Below are 19,406 nucleotides of genomic sequence, written 5' to 3' on the forward strand. Positions count from 1 at the left end.
GGCAAATAGATTCTTCCTCGTATGGTAGCTCGGCAATGAAAGAACAAAAATGGCGAACGATACTACGTACCTAGACTTTATAGAGACTTCACTTTCTAAGACGTAAGTAAAGAGGAGGAGCACGCCGGGAATAACAGCGTCGCGACTATAGTACAGTACGTAAATTTCATTATTGGTTTCTAAATTTAATTTTAAATTTTAAGTCTATTATTTGTAATGTGTTACATTAAATTAATGAATGTGTGGATTTTATTGTTGCTAATGTGTTGGTTGTCATGGAGAGAGTGATTAAAAAATTTAATCAACTGCTGTGAGTTGAAAACTTTTAATTCACTGCTGTGAATAAAGCCATTAAATAGCTTGCTAAGGAAGATGAAAGAAAAATGTTATGTTTTATTTAACGACGCTCGCAACTGCAGAGGTTATATCAGCGTCGCCGGATGTGCCGGAATTTTGTCCCGCAGGAGTTCTTTTACATGCCAGTAAATCTACTGACATGAGCCTGTCGCATTTAAGCACACTTAAATGCCATCGACCTGGCCCGGGATCGAACCCGCAACCTTGGGCATAGAAGGTCAGCGCTATACCAACTTGCCAACCAGGTCGACAAGATGAAAGAAAGATCAGTTTAGATAGCAGATATGGATAAATTCCGTTTACTCTCGAATGGTATACAATTTCTTTCCCAATACTTGCATTTAAACCAGAATATACAGGGTGTTTCAGAAATAGAGGGCATAATTTTATTTCGTATTCCCCATATGTAGACAATACAAGAAGTTCATTACAATCCACTGAGAAACGTTATGGTTAAGTGCAAATTTAGGATGTGTGTTAAAAGTATTTGACAACGACAAAACTGTTTGTATTACAGGACTGTGAGTAGTCATGGGTTCGATTCCCACATTGTCAATCCTGCGCGGCGACCCGCGCCCCCTGGACAGCGAGGCGTCGCTGCACAGACTGCTGGAGCGCGCGGCGGGCGCCTCGGCGCAGCAGACGGCGCTGCTGTTCCACAACTACAGCACGAACTTCGGCGCGCTGGACGCCGCCGCCAGCCGCCTGGCCCGCGCCCTGGTGAGGCGCGCGCGCAACGTGGGCGCTCGCCCCAACAGCGACGGGGACTTCCTGGTGGCCGTGTGCATGGAGCCCAGCGAGCGCCTCGTGGTGGCGCTGCTCGCCGTGTGGAAGGCTGGCGCCGCCTACCTGCCGCTGGACCCCGCCTTTCCCCCCGCCCGCGTGGCCCACATCCTGGGCGAGGCGCGCCCCGTGCTCGTCCTTGCCGAGAAGGGTAAGTCAAGTCCGCCGACATCACCGGCCGGTCGTGAAAACAACGCATTATCCGATAGAATTCCTTGTGGGCGCCACGAAACTCGTGCTAAACCATAGACAAATAGGCTACAGCAAGGTACCGAACAGTACCAAATGAAAAAGTGACAGTAGTAAAGTGCAGTTACGCGTAGTAGTAAATGAAATACTGGAAGATGAATAATAACACTTGACAACAGTGGTGATTCGCTGTATAATTTAGCTATAGATTGTAGCTATAAATAATTTATATCTACAAATTTTACATTCTGAAGACGGCTGACCATTCATTGTCGATACCAGGCAAATAAATAAGTGGTCACTTTGAATACAAGTTAGGTGTATGGCTATCATACACCTAACTTCGCTTGGTACGGAGAGCACTGCGAGACAAAGCAGTTCAGTCTATAATCTTTTCCCTGTAAGAAAAATCCTAATATAAACAATAGCACGTGACTGAATTGAGGCTTCATTGGCCGCTGTTTGGCGCCATAGATTCTCAGTACGTGTTCCCGCCTACTGTTGTACATTCTGTTTCATGTTAAACATTTCCCGTTACTCGTCAAGTAGGCCTAACCTCACTACTATGCATTCATTTGTTTAGGAAACATTTACTTTATAATTACTGTAATTAAATCTCACAGAACTTATTATATACAGTTAAGACTATTTGTTTTTCTCCGCTTTTGAGACGGTTTGTGTTTAATAACCAAACACACCGAGGATGCAGAAGCCATACTTCAGTACCACGTGATCCTATTCTTGAATACGCAGTACCTATCTAAGATAATAGCTCGACCATTACCATCCTAAATATCCTGACTTAAACATAACAATTTGGTGTCAGAATTTTAAACATAACATAGCCGTGACCGGTAGTACCTGCCACGATAAATTAGTGCCCAACAACACGTGCTTACGTGAACAACTGCGAGCACAAATGACGCCAGGTAGTTACAAGAACAGAAGAAACTTTTTTTTATTTATTGTTCTTATTTTGATAATTATACTTTATTGTACTTTTGGCAGATTAAGAATATTTTCATTTTATTTATTTTTTACAAATTCATAATCTTAACAAAATTAGACCAAAGGAAATTAAATCTCTACCAAACAAGTAACCTAAATTACTCGGTATTACTGTTTGTATTCATCCGCGTTCATAGTGCATAACAGAATATAAAAGTAGCTTTTCTTATACATATCGTTTTACATATGAGTGAAGTTAAATGTTTCATTGTATTTAACAACTAGAATTCATTTTTTTTTTATTTTCAAATAAAACAAGATGATAGTTTCCAAATACGGACTATATTTTCCTGCGTCGTGTGAGTGTTTCTACTGTGAGCCAATCACGGGTATGACAGCCACGTGCTTGTGTTTACATTAGGATTTTTCTTACAGCGAAAACAGTATACATGGAGGTAGTGTCCCCGCAGGCCCTACTGTATGTATATTCCTCTGTGTAAGTAAGGAATACTACTAATGTAACTCGGATTTAATAGCAATAATAACAAAGTATTTATTTAAAGGCAGCTTATATGTAATTAAAGATTACTTTTACAATATGTAAAACGCATCTAGGTACTTTAGGGCCATATTCATAGACATTCTTAGCGCGGGCTTCCGGTGGATGATCAGTGAACTAACGTTTTTCGTATTCATAAACCAGTGTTAGCGATATGTATGATATGAATCCTGTACAAGTAATCAGCCGATAGCCGGGGTACTTTGGCACGCTTGTAGCGCGGTCTAGCGAAATGTCTATGCATAGCACCCTTAAGTCTTATTAAAGGCTAGAATTAACAATTTTATTGAAGAAAAACATAAATCTAAGTACAAACTTAAAATAAAACCAATTATACTGACTACTTGCTTCACGAGTGTCTACATACTCGTACATTTTAAGTATTTCAAATGAAAAAATTATCCTTCTACCTGATAAAATATGTTTTCTTCTTTTCTAATAAAGTACTCACTACTAAATTCTTCTACGAAAGCACTCCTCCTAGGGCCCATGAAATTATTCACCGCTTTCATCATATTATTGTTTAACAACATTACGAAACAAAAACTGTCATAAGCGCCATGACCGACAGGATCATATTGGCTGTCTGCGCATGCGCGACTTGGTTAATAAAAATCTAAACTAACCAAACCTAACCTTGGTATTATATGCAAGAGGTGTAACAGGAGCTACTGGCGTGGCTCAGTCGGTTAAGGCGCTTGCCTGTCGGTCTGAAATTGCGCTCGGTCGCGGGTTCGATCCCCGCTTGGGCTGATTATCTGGTTGGGTTTTTTCCGAGGTTTTCACCGTAAGGTGAATGCCAGGTAATCTATGGCGAATCCTCGGCCTCATCTCGCCGAATACCATCTCGCTATCACCAATCTCATCGACGCTAAATAACCTAGTAATTGATACAGCGTCGTTAAATAACCAACTAAAAAAATGTGTAACCGGAGAAAGAAGGGATTTGATCTGGAATATACACACGAAAATAAATTTATGCTCGACCATGGCGAAACGTAGTAATTATACACCTGGTAGCAGACCTTTAATGCACGTCATTAAAGTACACCTACTCATTAAAGGTCAGGTCTTTCAGCCAATGACGACTCAGGTTACAACTGTTCAGCCAATGACAGGTCAGCTTTCTACCGTTATAAAACCGCAAGTATCGATTATTCTTGGATATGCAATCGGAAGAGAATTAGCGAAAAGTCACGGAGGCTGGAAATCCAATACTGTCGCAGAAGGTTATGTTCTGTTACTATAATAATTAGCGTTAATTGTAAATAATATTCAAATAAATTCAATTTGTCATCTCGTTTTTCAATGTCTAATTTAATTTCAATGTTATCTCTGTAGGTTCTTATGGCCTAGCAAGGTCAATGTGGACATCTGTTCCTCGGAAAAAATCAATACTTTCGCGTCTGCGCACATCTCACAACATACGGGACATTGTAAAAAATTAATAATATCAAGTTAGAAATATGGTCGAGCATAAAAAGTCGTATGAAACTCGCCTATAATGGTAATTAAGAAGCTCGTTTCATAAATATCCATACTCACTTGTTAATTACCTTCATTATAGGCTCGTTGCATAATGTACTATAATGTAAGGATTACGCTGCTACTGCATGAAAGGTCCGCGCATGCGCCAAAGCAAAACTGTTCCTGTCGCGAGATCCTCACCTCAGCCATGTAATCTACTCGCAATATTTACGCATATACATCTTGTCGCTAACAGTGGTGCAATCTCTCAGTAACGTTCAGAACGAAGCAGGTAGGTAGAAAAAAAAAACAAATTTCTCATTCTAACGACGCCACAGATCAACGTCATTTCCTTATGTTGACGACATTGTGTATTTAGTTCAATTTGGTCGTAACCGTAACGGCACGGTTCAAAGCAACCGTAGAAAATTCTCCAGTGAAGGTTACTTATGTTCCGGCCACTATATGAACTTGCTAAAATACCATGAAAATGCCTTGAATTTATAGTATTGATTATTAGAAATTGATATGATCACTAGGAGAGCTGTATGGCGACCCAACCCGCCCTAAATAAGTATCTTACTTACCGTATACATACGAGAATCGTCGTGCGTGAATTAAGAATACGGCCATATTTCCTTAATGTGACAGTGGGTTTCAGTGTCACCAACATAGTAATAATACTACATACCTATCAAACCTAACCTCTCACATAATACTACACACCTAATCAAACCTAACCTAACCTGTCACATAATACTACACACCTGTAGTCACATTACTCACGTTTGGTATAATTTCGTTTACATGTATTACCAACCCTGCTACTCGTGTCATGGGCCATCTAGTGGAAGTGGATCGTATTTCATCATAATGCCAGGAAGAAAATATGGCGACTTTCATAATAATTACGTTTAAATGTGTTAATGTAGTGATAATTCCATATTATATACATATATATATATATATATAAAATGATCGGAAAATCACAGTTAAGGTCTGAGCGCTAAGCATTTCAAACTTTCAATCGCTTCTCCTGCAAAATGTATTCCAAATGACATCCATCATTGAACTCTTCATATATATATATATATATATATATATATATATATATATATATATATATATATATATATATATAGGCCTATACACACAGTACAATAAGAATTGAAATGTATTGTGGCTGTGATAAAAGTGTTGAAATTGGTTTATAGCGACAAATTGTTAGTGATAAAAATGTGCAGTATTCCTTCAGTGGCCGGTCAATACTCTACCTTGTCCCAATTTCACGAACGATATCCGTATAGGTTAATGTTAATAGTGTTCTATTACTTCAAAACATCACATTGACAATTCAAAAGTACGAATGAAGACGCGAATTAGATACGAGGTGAGCACTAAAATGACATTATCTAGCACTAAAATAATATATTATCTATATATATATTTGTGTATCAATCCTTCACATACCCGCAAAGATGATATTCATTGTATTTACAATACAGCCAGGGCTTACTCCCGTTGCTCCCCAAGATACCTTCGCCATAAATCTTCTATATTATTCCTGAGCTGTCAAACACCAACATAATGCATAACAAACATAGATAAAACTATCAGAGTTAACAGTAATGCCTACGAGATATGAGTAGTTCAAAAGTGGCATATGTGAACAGCTGTCGTTTTCTAGAGCTGAGACGAGATGTTATGGCACCAACATGCTCGAAGTTTTAAATTGCCGGCCAGCAGGGTAGAGGAGTGGGGGTTGTTCGGGTTACGGTTCTCAAGCTCAGAGCGCCAGGCATATCCGTTTCATCTCTTTCTAAAAACATTGTCTTACCTTAGTATCACCACTTTCCTACTCAAGAGTCCGAAGTTACCTAATGAAATTACGCCCGCTATTCCATCTTTATATTCTTATTCTCCGTCCGAATCAGACGACTGATCTGTGCTGGAATCAGATGTCCCTAAGTTTATGGAAATATTCTACAAAATACTGTCCATCACGTGCTCAATTTCAATGTAATTGTTCTCTACTTTCTTGACATAATCATACACTGATATCCATTCTTGGAAGAAGCGATTGCAGAGTCGGCATCTGCTTATGCGTAGCGTAGAAATTATAGATGAGTCTTCTTATGACTTCCTCATCAAAACTGTCTACAGCTGCAACAATTTTCTTCTTCGGCTGTGATTTTTCCGGACTGGAGAAGATCTGCTGTTCCTGCCTCAATATTTTTCCCTTCTTTCCTGATTCTTGCCAAGGTTCGCTTTGAAATACCAGTGGCAGCCAGTACTCTTTCACACACGCTTTTCAATGGAGTTGGTATTCCGTTTACAGTCTCTTCTGACATGAATTTCCATACATTGTATGCTATTTCATGTCCTTGACTATGAACTACTCTATGATTTCACACCTTAGACAATGCCATAATGAGGGCGCTCAGAAGGACAATGTTTTCAGTATTAGCAATAGCGGTAGTAGCAGAACGATCTGAACACTCGGAATGCTAGTAACCAACTAACCCAACACCCCTCCAGTTGAGTGCGAGGGCGAGTCCAAGCAAACGAACTAAAATGCGTCCCTCGCGCCGGTGCCATGACTTCTCGTCCGGGCTCTAAGCAGTTATAATACCATACGCCCGTTCCGGTATTGTGCGCTTAAGACAAATTCTCATAGTTTTAGGTTGTGCGTAACATGTAGGACGTCAAAGTCAAAACAGATCTGGATGTAGTCACACAATCAATGAGATTAAAAAAAAATCCCACTTTTTTTTATACCGAAACGTGTGTGAACATCGAGTTCAACGATAAAGTTTTACGTATCGTTCACTTAAATTGTATGTAACATCCAATGACTTTGCTTAAGCGTTGGAGAATTTTTTTTTGCTTCGCCTGTTTGCGTACGCACATATTACAGAATATTTCCATAGACATAACCTCTACATTGAACACAGTATAACTGGTTCTATGATTTTGGAAGAAAAATACCAATTTCGTGTTGAATAAAATCTCCAACTGTGTCTTTTTACTCTATTGAATAAAATACCTACCCGTTTTAATGATAAACTTAAAAATGGATAACATTTCTACGGTATATACTCGTCATAATGCAACATGTTACATTGACCAATACATTAAGAGCTAGTCAGAAATGTATACAATTTTAAATACTGGAGTTGTACTTACAAAAACTTATATGTATACTGACCTTGGTAAATTTAAAGATACGATGGAAAGGTATGATGTCATTGATGACGTCAGAAGGTACAGAGGTGTGAAAATTATTAGAATAATCTTAATTTTAAAGGTTTTTTAATAGTTCCGTCACAAATATTCATTGAATTGATGAATATTGGTATATAATATTACTTTACTGATGTAGGATATATTTACTACTAACAATGCCGGAAAGCATTGTTGTACATTGGTATTTTTCTTATTTTACAATTGTTATGGGAATTCAGAAATTATTATATTATGTTGGCGGAATTGGAAACATCAAAAATTAATTAAGAAATGCTTTAAACAAATTGTTCTTTGCGTTTACATTGTTGTGAAGGTTCAAATGAACGTATACATCTGTTTTGTGGATATAATTTTTTATGTTTCCAATTCCGCCTACATAATATAATAATTTCTGGATTCCCATAACAATTGTAAAATAAGAAAAATACCAATGTACAACAATGCTTTCCGGCATTGTTAGTAGTAAATATATCCTACATCAGTATAGTAATATATACCAATATTCATCAATTCAATTAATACTTGTGAAGGAACTATAAAAAAAACCTTTAAAATTAAGATTATTCTAATAATTTTCACACCTCTGTAGTTATAAGTTATATACTGCCATGTTTTTTTTTTTAATTCACGATTTGGTTATATAGTACAGATTTAATGCGATTAAATTAAGTGTATATAATATTTAATACTCACCATTCTGTTTATTCATCATTCACTTCGATTATTCGAGTAGTATAAGCTTTTGAACTTCATTTCTGCTTGTCGTATCTTGGGTACACTTTGGCGATGTCTTGTAAGAAACACATACTCGTACAGTAACTGTACTTAAGTTACTTTCCCTACTAGTTATTAGTAAAGACATTTCATGAAGGCAACAATATAATAAGAACGATGTTCTGCTAAATTAAAAATTTACACTCTTCAAACCAAGTATTTTTTGACGATCGTTTGCGAGTTTTAACTTTCAATTGATTTTCACAATACACACAATTCTTTGGTTCTTCTGATGGAAGTAGGTTACATTCTCTATAAAACTGAACACTTTTTGCTACACTTTCTAGTGACGATATAATGTGAATCCACGTTAAAGTCTGTCGTATATTTTCTCGCATTGCACTTTACTACTACCACTGGTTTCCATACTTGAAATAATGTCTGGTAATAACAGTATTAGATTCTCTACAAAACTGAACACTTTTTTTACACTTTCCAGTGACGAAACAATATATATCCACGTTAAAGTCTGTCGTATATTTTCCTCGCGTTGAACTACTCGTATTATACTGGCATTTGCTGCCATAGTCGAATTTATAACCTGTCAACGTATTTAGTACTACGTATATGTTACGCTATCTGTTGTTTTTTTTACAGAATATTATCATAGAAATACTGGTGTTCAGTTCAAAATGTGTCTTGGCTCGCTGTATGCCGTCATGTGGCTAGCTGATGAGCCTAGAGAATTCAATCTTCCTACACTTCCGCAGCTCAGGTGTATAATCTAAGAGGCAGACAAGTTGGCTAGCAAGTACGGCGTTCATTCTGAAGAGTACGTGCCGATACGTACGGTAACGCCAGTAGTGGCAGGAATGTGAACTGTTTGGAAATAGTACTGTCGGGATATGGGGAGAGAGTTAAGACGATTACTTACGTATTTGTTGACATTAACTTCGACGGTCAACATGGACACGGAGCATTTGATTTGTGTTGTGGAATGTTACCGTACGCAACCGATGATAACAAATACCCTGCGTACGACTTGCCGGCGCAAAACACAGTTCGAAAGAGGTTATGGTAGCACACAGACCGTACAGACCGCCATCTGTTGCTACGACGTTCAAGTTATACCGTACACGTTCTCAAGTTCAGATTGAAGAACGCCTTAAATAATAGGCAACTTCTCTAACATATAAACTGAAACTCGCTTCAAATCGGTGACCCAACAACAGTGACGTCATGACACACTTTGAAATGAACACCCAGTAGTCGTTACAATTCTACAGATAGATGATTTTTATCGGTGATTTGTAACTTGTCTTCTTGACTTAATGGGTAAGGTGTTGGACAAATAATGAAAATAATGAAATAATGAGAATAATGAGATGTGAAGGTTCCTGGATCGAATCCCAACGTCGGCAGTGGTAACAACAGACACCATCATGCCCGTACAGCAATTGCCAACCTGCAAACAATTTACTGATGAAAAGTACAAGAGGAGATTCATTGTGTGTCTGAAGATGATTCTCATAGAAAAGTCGATATAATTGCCATCAATACAAGAACCCAGAAAGCGATGGTCTTAGACCCTACGATTTGCTTTGAATGAGACACGAATCAAGCACTGAAGATAAATGATGACAAGAGAGTTAAATATGTACATTGTCTTCCATACCTCAGTGAAAAATATGGCATTTCGCTTTACAACTGGGATGTTACAGGCTTACTATTTGGAGCGAGGGGTTGTTTACCAAAATTTACATGTAATATCCTTAAATCCTTTAAAATTCCCTTTTATGAGGTTCAGAAGATTGTAATGGAAATTCTGAAGGCCTCTCTTCAAATTCTACACTATTATTTATATGTTAACACGTAAATTTTTGTTTTAATGTACAAATCGAATCATTATGTTGCTCGTTTCATTTCCCTTTATCTTTTATGTTTGTTAATTCCGGATCCCAGTGGTCAACCTCACTTGAGGACGGATGATTTGAAATAAATCTTAGTAGTAATTGTAGATATGTAAGATATGTAAGCTAAAGATGAAGAAGAGAGAAGAGAAAGATAGAAGTACCGGGAAGTAATGAAGAGAAAGAGAGGTGATAATAAAATAATTTTAATTGAGTACTTATATTTCGGTAGTAGTGACATCATCAATGACATCATACCTTTCCATCGTATCTTTAAAATTACCCTGACCTTTTACGATATTGAAAAATCATTGCCGTTGTCACTGAAGTTGCCCACTTCACTATATTCATGAACAAAACCGCACAAAATGAACTTCCCATTAAATCGCTTAAGCTCAAAGTTCGTAGGTTGCTGCTTGTATTGGACACTACGGAATGAAAGCAGATTAATCGATAGTTATTGACATTCGATTACTTCTGAGTACATGGTCACGAAGCTCGATACGTAAGGAATATTCATCCAATGACAGTTGAACTTCAGTTGCTACCCACTAGGATCGCTACTATCGCACAGTCTATTGGTTCTAGTACTCTCAGTTGCTAACCGCTTGAAGCATTGTATCGCGAGAAATGCAAAAAATCACCTCAAGCTTCTTGACTGTATGTAGGCTACTAAACTGTGGTAAAACGTCAGTTCAACTAACCTGCGCTTGGAGTAGTTTGGAACTGTCTCTGTATGACGATTGTTTCATTTTAAGAATAAGAATTACTGATTAGTTCTTATCTTAACGTGGAAAAAGTTACTGTATTTAAAAACAAATTTTTATTTGCCCAATCTTTTAACTCTAAAGCAATTCTAAACCTTAAAAAGGATGCTTGTTTCGTCTGCAAAGTATGTTTCACAATACTTCGCAACACCGGCTTTGTTCACCAAAAATTCTATCACAACCTGTCCGGAAATCGAACCTGGGTCCCCTAGGGCGCTAGTGTTCGAGGAACAGTCGCGGCTTAATTATATGTACTTATACTTTACGTAATTGTTACAAAATTAGATCACTTACTTGTCAAAGACATTTTATGTGTGAGTGAACCATTCTTAAAATATCCAGTTTCGTAAGTAAAAAATAAAATTAGAAATGACTGCAGTATAGGACCTACATACATACAGCTATATCACATAAATTTGTACCCAATTAATTACATATATATACTTAAACCGTGCAATGTATAAAGTGAAATCGAATACTGTACCTTATTTTTGATATTGTAAATACAATAAAGGATTTTTATTTGCAATTTCTAAAATTGAAGTCCATCTTATTTCGTTGCATTTTTAATGGTTTCATTTGCTTATGTTGGAGTAGGCTGTTTTCTTTTTTCAATAACAGTTCAAGAAAACTAAAAACAGCACTATCATTCACAACATGACAAAAGGAACTAAACTATTGTGTATTGTATTGTGTTTATAAACATTCCATGATATTCATACATTGCTTCACAGCTAGAATATGGAACAAGTCAAAAAACTTAATACTATTATAAAGGCTTAATTTATAGTCACAGTCTAGATGAAATATATACAGACGAGATTTACAATATAGTCTGCTAGTACAACACAAAGTTTTAGTATCAATTTCATGAAGCGTTACTGAATGTCATGAATTCACCTACAGAATAGAAGGCGTGAGAAATTAGATACTTCTTTAATTTGGCCCTAAATAATCTTATGTTTTGAGTTTCATTTTTTATATCCATAGGGAGGCTAATAAAAATTTTTACTGCCATATAACGCACTCCTTTTTGATGGCATGATAGACTTGCCGATGGAGTATAAAAGTCATTTTTTGACGTGTATTTATGCTATGAACTGTTGAATTAGTTACAAAGTTTTCACGATTACATAAGAGGAAGATTATTAATGAAAAGATATACTGACAAGCCATGGGCATTATTTGTAGTGTTTTGAAAAGAGTCCTATAAGATTCCCTAGATTTGGCACCTACTATTATTCTAATTACTCTTTTTTGTAATAGGAATATACTGTTACTATCTGTGGAATTTCCCCAGAATATTATTCCAAAACTCATTACCGAGTGGAAGTATGCAAAGTATATTGTTTTTAAGGTTAACTATCTTTTGCACAGATCTAATAGCAAAACATGCTGAATTTAGTTTGGGGGTAATTTCTTTAATATGATTTTTCCAATTTAACACATTATCGATTTTTAAGCCAAGAAATTTGGTTGCTGTTGTTGTTTCTAATAGGGATCTATTGTTAATTATTGCGCTACAAATTTGCGAGGTTGAATTTGGACAGGATTTAAACTGAATCATTTTAGTTTTGTTACAGTTTTAATACTAATTTATTGACTGAGAACCAGTCACATATTTTGAAGAGAATTTCCTCTGTTGAAGATTGGAATGTGTTGGAGTTATTGGCTGTAATTATTGTACTTGTGTCATCTGCAAATAATATGGGATGACCTACATCTTTTATTATGGGGGCAAGATCATTTGAAACGCTTAAGGTGTTTAATGAAAAAAAAAAAAACAGTGTATAGCCTATTTCTGACATTCATTTTTTCCCCTCTGTCTTTTCAGAAGACCCTGAGCTGTTCAGCGACGCCGCTCTGTACGAGGATTTGCGCCGTGAGGCCGCGGATTTGTCCTCCGAGCCCTTGCCCGACGCCGAGACGCTGCCGGGCTGCGCCCCGACGTTGGCGTTGGTGTTGTACACTTCCGGCAGCACGGGCGTGCCCAAGGGCGTGCGTCTACCTCACGCGGTAGTCCTGAACAGACTTCGCTGGCAGTGGCGCACGTTCCCGTACGGCCCTCAGGAGCGCGTCTGCGTCTTCAAGACGGCCCTCACGTTCGTGGACTCGGTGGGCGAGTTATGGGGGCCCCTGCTGCAGGAGCGCAGCGTGCTCGTCGTCCCTCGCGAGGTCACCAAGGACCCCGAACGTCTGCTGCGCGTGCTCGAAGATCACCAGGTGAGCAGCCTACTATAAACTGCTGTGAAATTCTGTGCATGCACCAAGTGCGGAAAGACGGGTACAGTACACAGGTGGTCTACTGGAGAGAGAAGTTAATGTTTTTCTTTAAAAAAACAAGACTGATCGTAGTTCGATTATTCAGACTGACCCCTGTATTTACTGTCTTACTAATAAAAACTCTATATACACAGACGTTTAACTGTCTTATACTTATACAATGAGTAGCTCGTTTATACATCGTGTGTAAATTCCTTACTAATAATCACTACATACGTCGTGTATAACAGTATAACTTTTACACAGCTACGTCATAGTTTCGTCATTACTTCGTTACGAAATGTAATAGAATATCTGACATTCTCTATTGCATCCGGTAGAGCGCTCTAGTGTGGCGTGTTAAGTATCGATAGTACAACTGGCTCTAGTCGATTACCACGCTATATTTTGGTCAAAGAGTACAAGCTACAGCAATATCACAGTCTACTATATACAGTCGCGAAGCTCAATATGTAGTAAAAATGCAAACATGGGTAGTTGCCCACCACTAGGATCGCTACTATCGCCTCATCATCACAGATATCTCCTAGCAGATGACAAAATATGTTACACTTTCGTTGTCGTGTTCTTTTGGAAAAATTAGCACTTTCTTCCATTATTGAAATTTTAAATGGATAAAGTTCATTTATTATTTTAATGAAGTGTATTAAATTCCACCATAAACTCGAAGATACCTGCAAGAAATAGGTTAATATTATTTTTGTTTGTGCAAAACGAACTGAAATTTACTATAATCGCTTCACTCATTCAAGATTATAGCGATAATGAACTATGAAACCAATAAATATTAATTTGCATTTCCCTTTACAACAATAATATAATAACAATAATAATGGAAATATGAATTAATGGGAGTAACTTACGTGTACCGGTACTTGTAGTAGTTAACAAAGTGGGATGAGGTTAAGCAATAATAATCACACCAGAATTGGAAATAAAACGTGATTAATAAATTTTATTGTAACAGACTTACTTTTTCTACGTCTCTAGTGAAGTAACAAATAAAAATAACAACAAAATTAACAGCTATAATTAAAAACATATCCTTTGAAAAAAAAGTAGGCCTAAGTTGTCTGAAAGTGTACAATTATTCAAGGAATCAGCTGATACAGACGTAGAATTAGTGCAAAGCTTTTGTTTCTCAGCTGCAGGTAATAACAGAACAGGTTTATTTGAAACATCAAATAAAGTTGGAACTGCATTCCAGATCAATTTATTTTTGTTTTCATTCATAAATTGTGTGTTTTCGAAATGAAGAGAGCAAAACTTTATATTATTATAAAGATATGCTTCATTCTTTGTCATTAGATCTTCCCTCCTGCTGTTTATTAACCACTTTTTGCATCTAATAAGTAAAATAAGAAATAGATGTTAGGATTTTTCTTCACGAGCATCAATGTGAAAAACGCAACGACCTAGCACTCGATGGAAATGCGACTCAGTCCACTCTAAATCCAAAGTCGACCGTGGACAGTCTATTGTTTCTAGTTGCTAACCACTTGGAGCGCTTTATCGCGAGATTTGCAAAAAAACACCTCAAGCTTCGCGACTGTATATAGTAGACTGTGGCAATATTATTCTAATTATTCTGTGCTCTTTGGTTTGTTCTTCTATGGTTACAAGGCAACCATCTTCATAATATGACAGTCGATACGAGCAGCTGTTAGAGGGGCGGCCATTTTTTCTCTATATACGACACTTAAACAAGGGGTTTCGTGTATATAACTACTGCAAAGCAATTCCCATTGTACAGTTACAGCCTGTTTATATATCCATTGCTTATGCATGGTTTATTAGTAAAGTTTTCTATCTCAACTCTGCATAAGTCTCGTATAAAAACTATACACGGTTTATTAGTAAGACCGTTAGTACATATAATTATGAAACATCCTGTATATCAGCCAGTTCATTATTTTCTCCGTCACTCTACGACAGTGATGTCAAAGCAAGCGCATTTTTCTGACCTTGACGTCGTGCGCGGGCAGCAAGCGCTAAGTATGGAAAGAGGAAGGGTTGTGTATATGAATAAGCAGCCTGTTGGATTAAGAAAGCAGTGGTGCACAAACTTCAAACAGAAATTGAAATGTTATGTCGTTATTTTTATATGGCTTCTTTTTGTTTTAAATTATCTATATTGTCTGTAAAACAAAAGTACTAATACCAATTTCTTAATATTGCAGTTGTGTTTTAAATGTTAATAACAGGAATATTCATATAAATTCCATAGTAGTTCAATTATACTGTACTAAATGGATGAAACACATCATTCATAAGGAAAGTGATATTCCAAAGAAAGAGATTGAGTATGACATGATAAGTTGGAATTTATATTGATGGTACCTTTAGCCTTATAAAAGTAATCAATAAACTAATCAAAACAATATTACAGTACAAAGCAAAGTTACCTAGTTGCTGTATATGTTTTAAGAGTAATTAATATTCCATAACAAAACTTATCGCATTATGCTTTTAACAGCGTCTAGTATATACAGTCGCGAAGCTCAATACGTAGTAAATATGCAAACATTAGGTAGTTGCTCACCACTAGAATCGCTAATATCGCCTCATTACAGGCAATGCAAAATAGTACCGCCACAGTCTATTGTTTCTAGCACCCTCAAAACTCAAGGTTCATGACTGTATATAGTAGACTGTGCTTTTAAGGTGATATTGGTGAGCAACTTCCTAACATCAGAATATTAAATTATTTTCTCGAAATGTGCTGAAGCTACAGAGCTGACATTTTTACAACACATGGGCACGTATCTTTTGCTTATGATGTAACAGTAGTTGCTTTGTTAATTAATTTCCTTACAAACAATTTCCATGCGAATATTTTCAAAATTTTCAATACACTATCACAGTCTAGTATATACAGTCGCGAAGCTCAATACGTAGTAAATATGCAAACATTAGATAGTTGCTCACCACTAGATCGCTAATATCGCCTCATTACAGGCAATGCAAAATAGTACCGTCACAGTCTATTGTTTCTAGCACCCTCAAAACTCAAGCTTCGTGACTAAATATAGTAGACTGTGACACTATCTTCAGCAATAAGTACGTATTTACGGTGTATTAGATTTACGAAAACATTCTGTAATGCTACTAAATAAATAGGGCTATATCTGAAAATTGCGATTTTTTCTATAAAAAAAAAGGTTGAGAAAATATTTCTTTTGAAAAAAAATCAAACTTGTGAAAAATGAGCATTAAAATTAAAGTTACATTCTTATAATGCAATTATACTTCTCAGATAAATCTAAAAATTAACATGGATACAGTTTTAATAAGTTCTCTTCCCTTTATCTATTGAATCAGTGCTGGCCATCCCTGAATATAGCTCGACCAAGCGGCATATACTACCTCTTTCGTCTGTCTCTTTCCTTTCCGCTGTAAAGCGTAACTCCAGGCAAGTGCCTTAGACGACTGAGCTATGCCGGTGGCTTTCTGTTATATTAAACTTGCAATAAAGATGTCTTTAAAGATAATTTGAAAAAAAGAACACTGATTTACATCAATGTCTCACTCTGTACCACCAATTCTTGAGTGATGTATCAAACAATGTAAACTTTTGAAAAACGTGGAACATGAAAATCATTACAAATAATGAAATATAACTTTGATTTAAAATTCAAAGATCGGCAGGGGTGGGGGGGAGGACAAATGTGGCCAATATGTGACTTTAAAATAATAATGTCTCACTGTGCACCACCCTACCTTACTCATTACATTCCTACAAAATTGAGGTTGTGGTTTAAATAGCCCAAGAAGTGAGATGGGGAAACCCCACATCCTTGTTGCAGATTGAGCGACTGGTGCTGGTACCCTCGCTCCTACGTTCTCTGTTGCTTGCCCTGGGACTCGAATCGCGGAACAAGGGCATGTTGAGCCGCCTCAAGACGTGGGTATGCAGTGGAGAACCACTCTCTGCTCAGTTAGCTCGTGAGTTCTTCACTTATTTTGAGTCAGGCGACCACATCCTCTGCAACTTCTACGGCAGCACTGAAGTGATGGGCGACGTCACATACCACGTGGTGCGCTCCGCTGCCGAGCTCAAGGATAGCACCAAGGTGCCCATCGGCCGACCCCTGGACAACACCGCCATCTACCTGCTGGACGACAACTTCCGCCCTGTAGTTTCAGGTGAAGCGGGAGAGCTGTACGTCTCGGGGCTAAACTTGGCACAAGGATATGTGAAGGGTCGGGATCCTGAAAGATTCCTGGCCAACCCTTTGACCGTGGACCCAGGTGAGTAGTCAGATGTGCATCAGATTTTCATATTCCTTTCTGATTAACTATTTGTCGACTCCTACAGAACAGGTTCCCCATTTTCCTTTTCTACCTTTCCTGATGATGGAGGATTATTCTTAACATTAATAACATGTTTGCTGAAAGGAGTTTGCTAAATACCACCGTCATCATTACAATTTATTTTATGCTCGACCATGCCGAAATGTAGTAATTATACACCTGGTAGCAGTCCTTTAATGCATGTCATTAAAGTACATCTACTCATTAAAGGTCTGGTCTTTCAGCCAATGACGACTCAGGTTACAACTATTCAGCCAATGACAGGTCAGCTTTCTACCGTTATAAAACCGCAAGTATCGATTATTCTCGGATATGCAATCGAAAGAGAATTAGCGAAAAGTCACGGAGGCTGGAAATCCAATACTGTCGCAGAAGGTTATGTTCTGTTACTATAATAATTAGCGTTAATTGTAAATAATATTCAAATAAATTCAATTTGTCATCTTGTTTTTCAATGTCTAATTTAATTTCAATGTTATCTCTGTAGGTTCTTATGGCCTAGCAAGGTCAATGTGAACATCTGTTCCTCGAAAAAAAATCAATACTTTCGCGTCTGCGCACATCTCACAACATAATAAAAAATTAATAATATCAAGTTAGAAATATGGTCGAGCATAAAAAGTCGTATGAAACTCGCCTATAATGGTAATTAAGAAGCTCGTATAAAAATTATGAAACTCGCTTGCGCTCGTTTCATAAATATCCATACTCACTTCTTAATTACCTTCATTATAGGCTCGTTGCATAATGTACTATTAAGGATTGAGCCATTTTTGCCCTTAAATCTTCACATTTGTGAGAATTTTATTGTGAATCAACATTAAGCATTCGCAAGTGGTGATACTCTTTATCCACGTGGTTTGGATGGCACAAGATCGCCACTGTTGAAGACAAACACAAACACAAAACAAGGAATATACATTCACTCGAAGGGAAATACATAATTAATATCTATTTCCGTACCAAGAATCTAATCTAGGTCCGTGAAATATTTAGTCAGAAATGTCACTATACCCAAAAACTTTCAAGAAGGGCTCACTGTAGAGTATTTTGTATTTTATACAAAATATTAGAACAATGAAATTTTTAGATTATCTTTCCCTTTAGTATTTGACAGTTCTTGAAAAATAATAGCATTCAACTTACTTTTTTATATTATTATTATTATTATTATTATTATTATTATTATTATTATTATTATTATTGTATGACTTGAGGCTTTCCCGGCGTTTGATATAGAATAACTCTTCTCGGGTTCTCAGCCAGGTGAGTTGGAGATTAGATTCCAAGCTTTCGACGGCTAGCTCTGCCATCTTCTTCATAACTCACCTGGCTGAGAACCCGAGAAGAGTTATTATTATTATTATTATTATTATTATTATTATTATTATTATTATTATTATTATTATTATTCAAGTAAGAAGTTGGTGAATATACCTCCATCTTAATTACACACTTTTAACACTAGTATCTGTTAAATTTGTTAAATACAACAACAGTTTCATCACTAATACAAGAAAGCTTTTTAATAGTGAGTTTCATAATTTTCATACGAGCGTCTTAATTACCATTATAGGCAAGTTTCATACGACTTTTTATGCTCGACCATATTTCTAACTTGAAATTATTCATAAGTATTCATGTTATTCTTATCTGACTGGGGAGCGGAACTGACCTTGTGCAATATCTCGTAAATTGTGAGATGTGCGCAGACGCGAAAGTATTGATTTTTTCCGAGAAACAAATGTCATTGACCTTGATATAATCTAGAGAGTAAAATAAACATTAATCTTAATATAACCTTGAAATTGATTTAGACATTGAAAAACGAGATGACAAATTGAATTTATTTGAATATTACTTACAATT

General features: G+C 36.8%; 1 protein-coding gene across 2 annotated transcripts in view; it reads left to right on the forward strand.

Moving 5' to 3' along the window:
• e (nonribosomal peptide synthetase ebony) overlaps positions 1-19,406 on the forward strand; it is a 112,800-nt gene that overhangs the window by 78,902 nt on the left and 14,492 nt on the right. The window contains exons 2-4 of one of the 2 annotated variants that reach the window (XM_069834069.1): positions 875-1,291; positions 12,775-13,163; positions 17,030-17,474. In XM_069834069.1, coding sequence (XP_069690170.1) covers positions 889-1,291; positions 12,775-13,163; positions 17,030-17,474 — 1,237 coding nt within the window. In that variant the 5' untranslated portion in view covers positions 875-888. Of the gene's footprint in view, positions 1-872; positions 1,292-12,774; positions 13,164-17,029; positions 17,475-19,406 lie in introns of both variants that reach the window. The other variant, XM_069834070.1, reaches the window with a different exon arrangement.

Source organism: Periplaneta americana, chromosome 8 (genome assembly GCF_040183065.1).
Source record: "Periplaneta americana isolate PAMFEO1 chromosome 8, P.americana_PAMFEO1_priV1, whole genome shotgun sequence".
Taxonomy (NCBI): Eukaryota; Metazoa; Arthropoda; class Insecta; order Blattodea; family Blattidae; genus Periplaneta; species Periplaneta americana.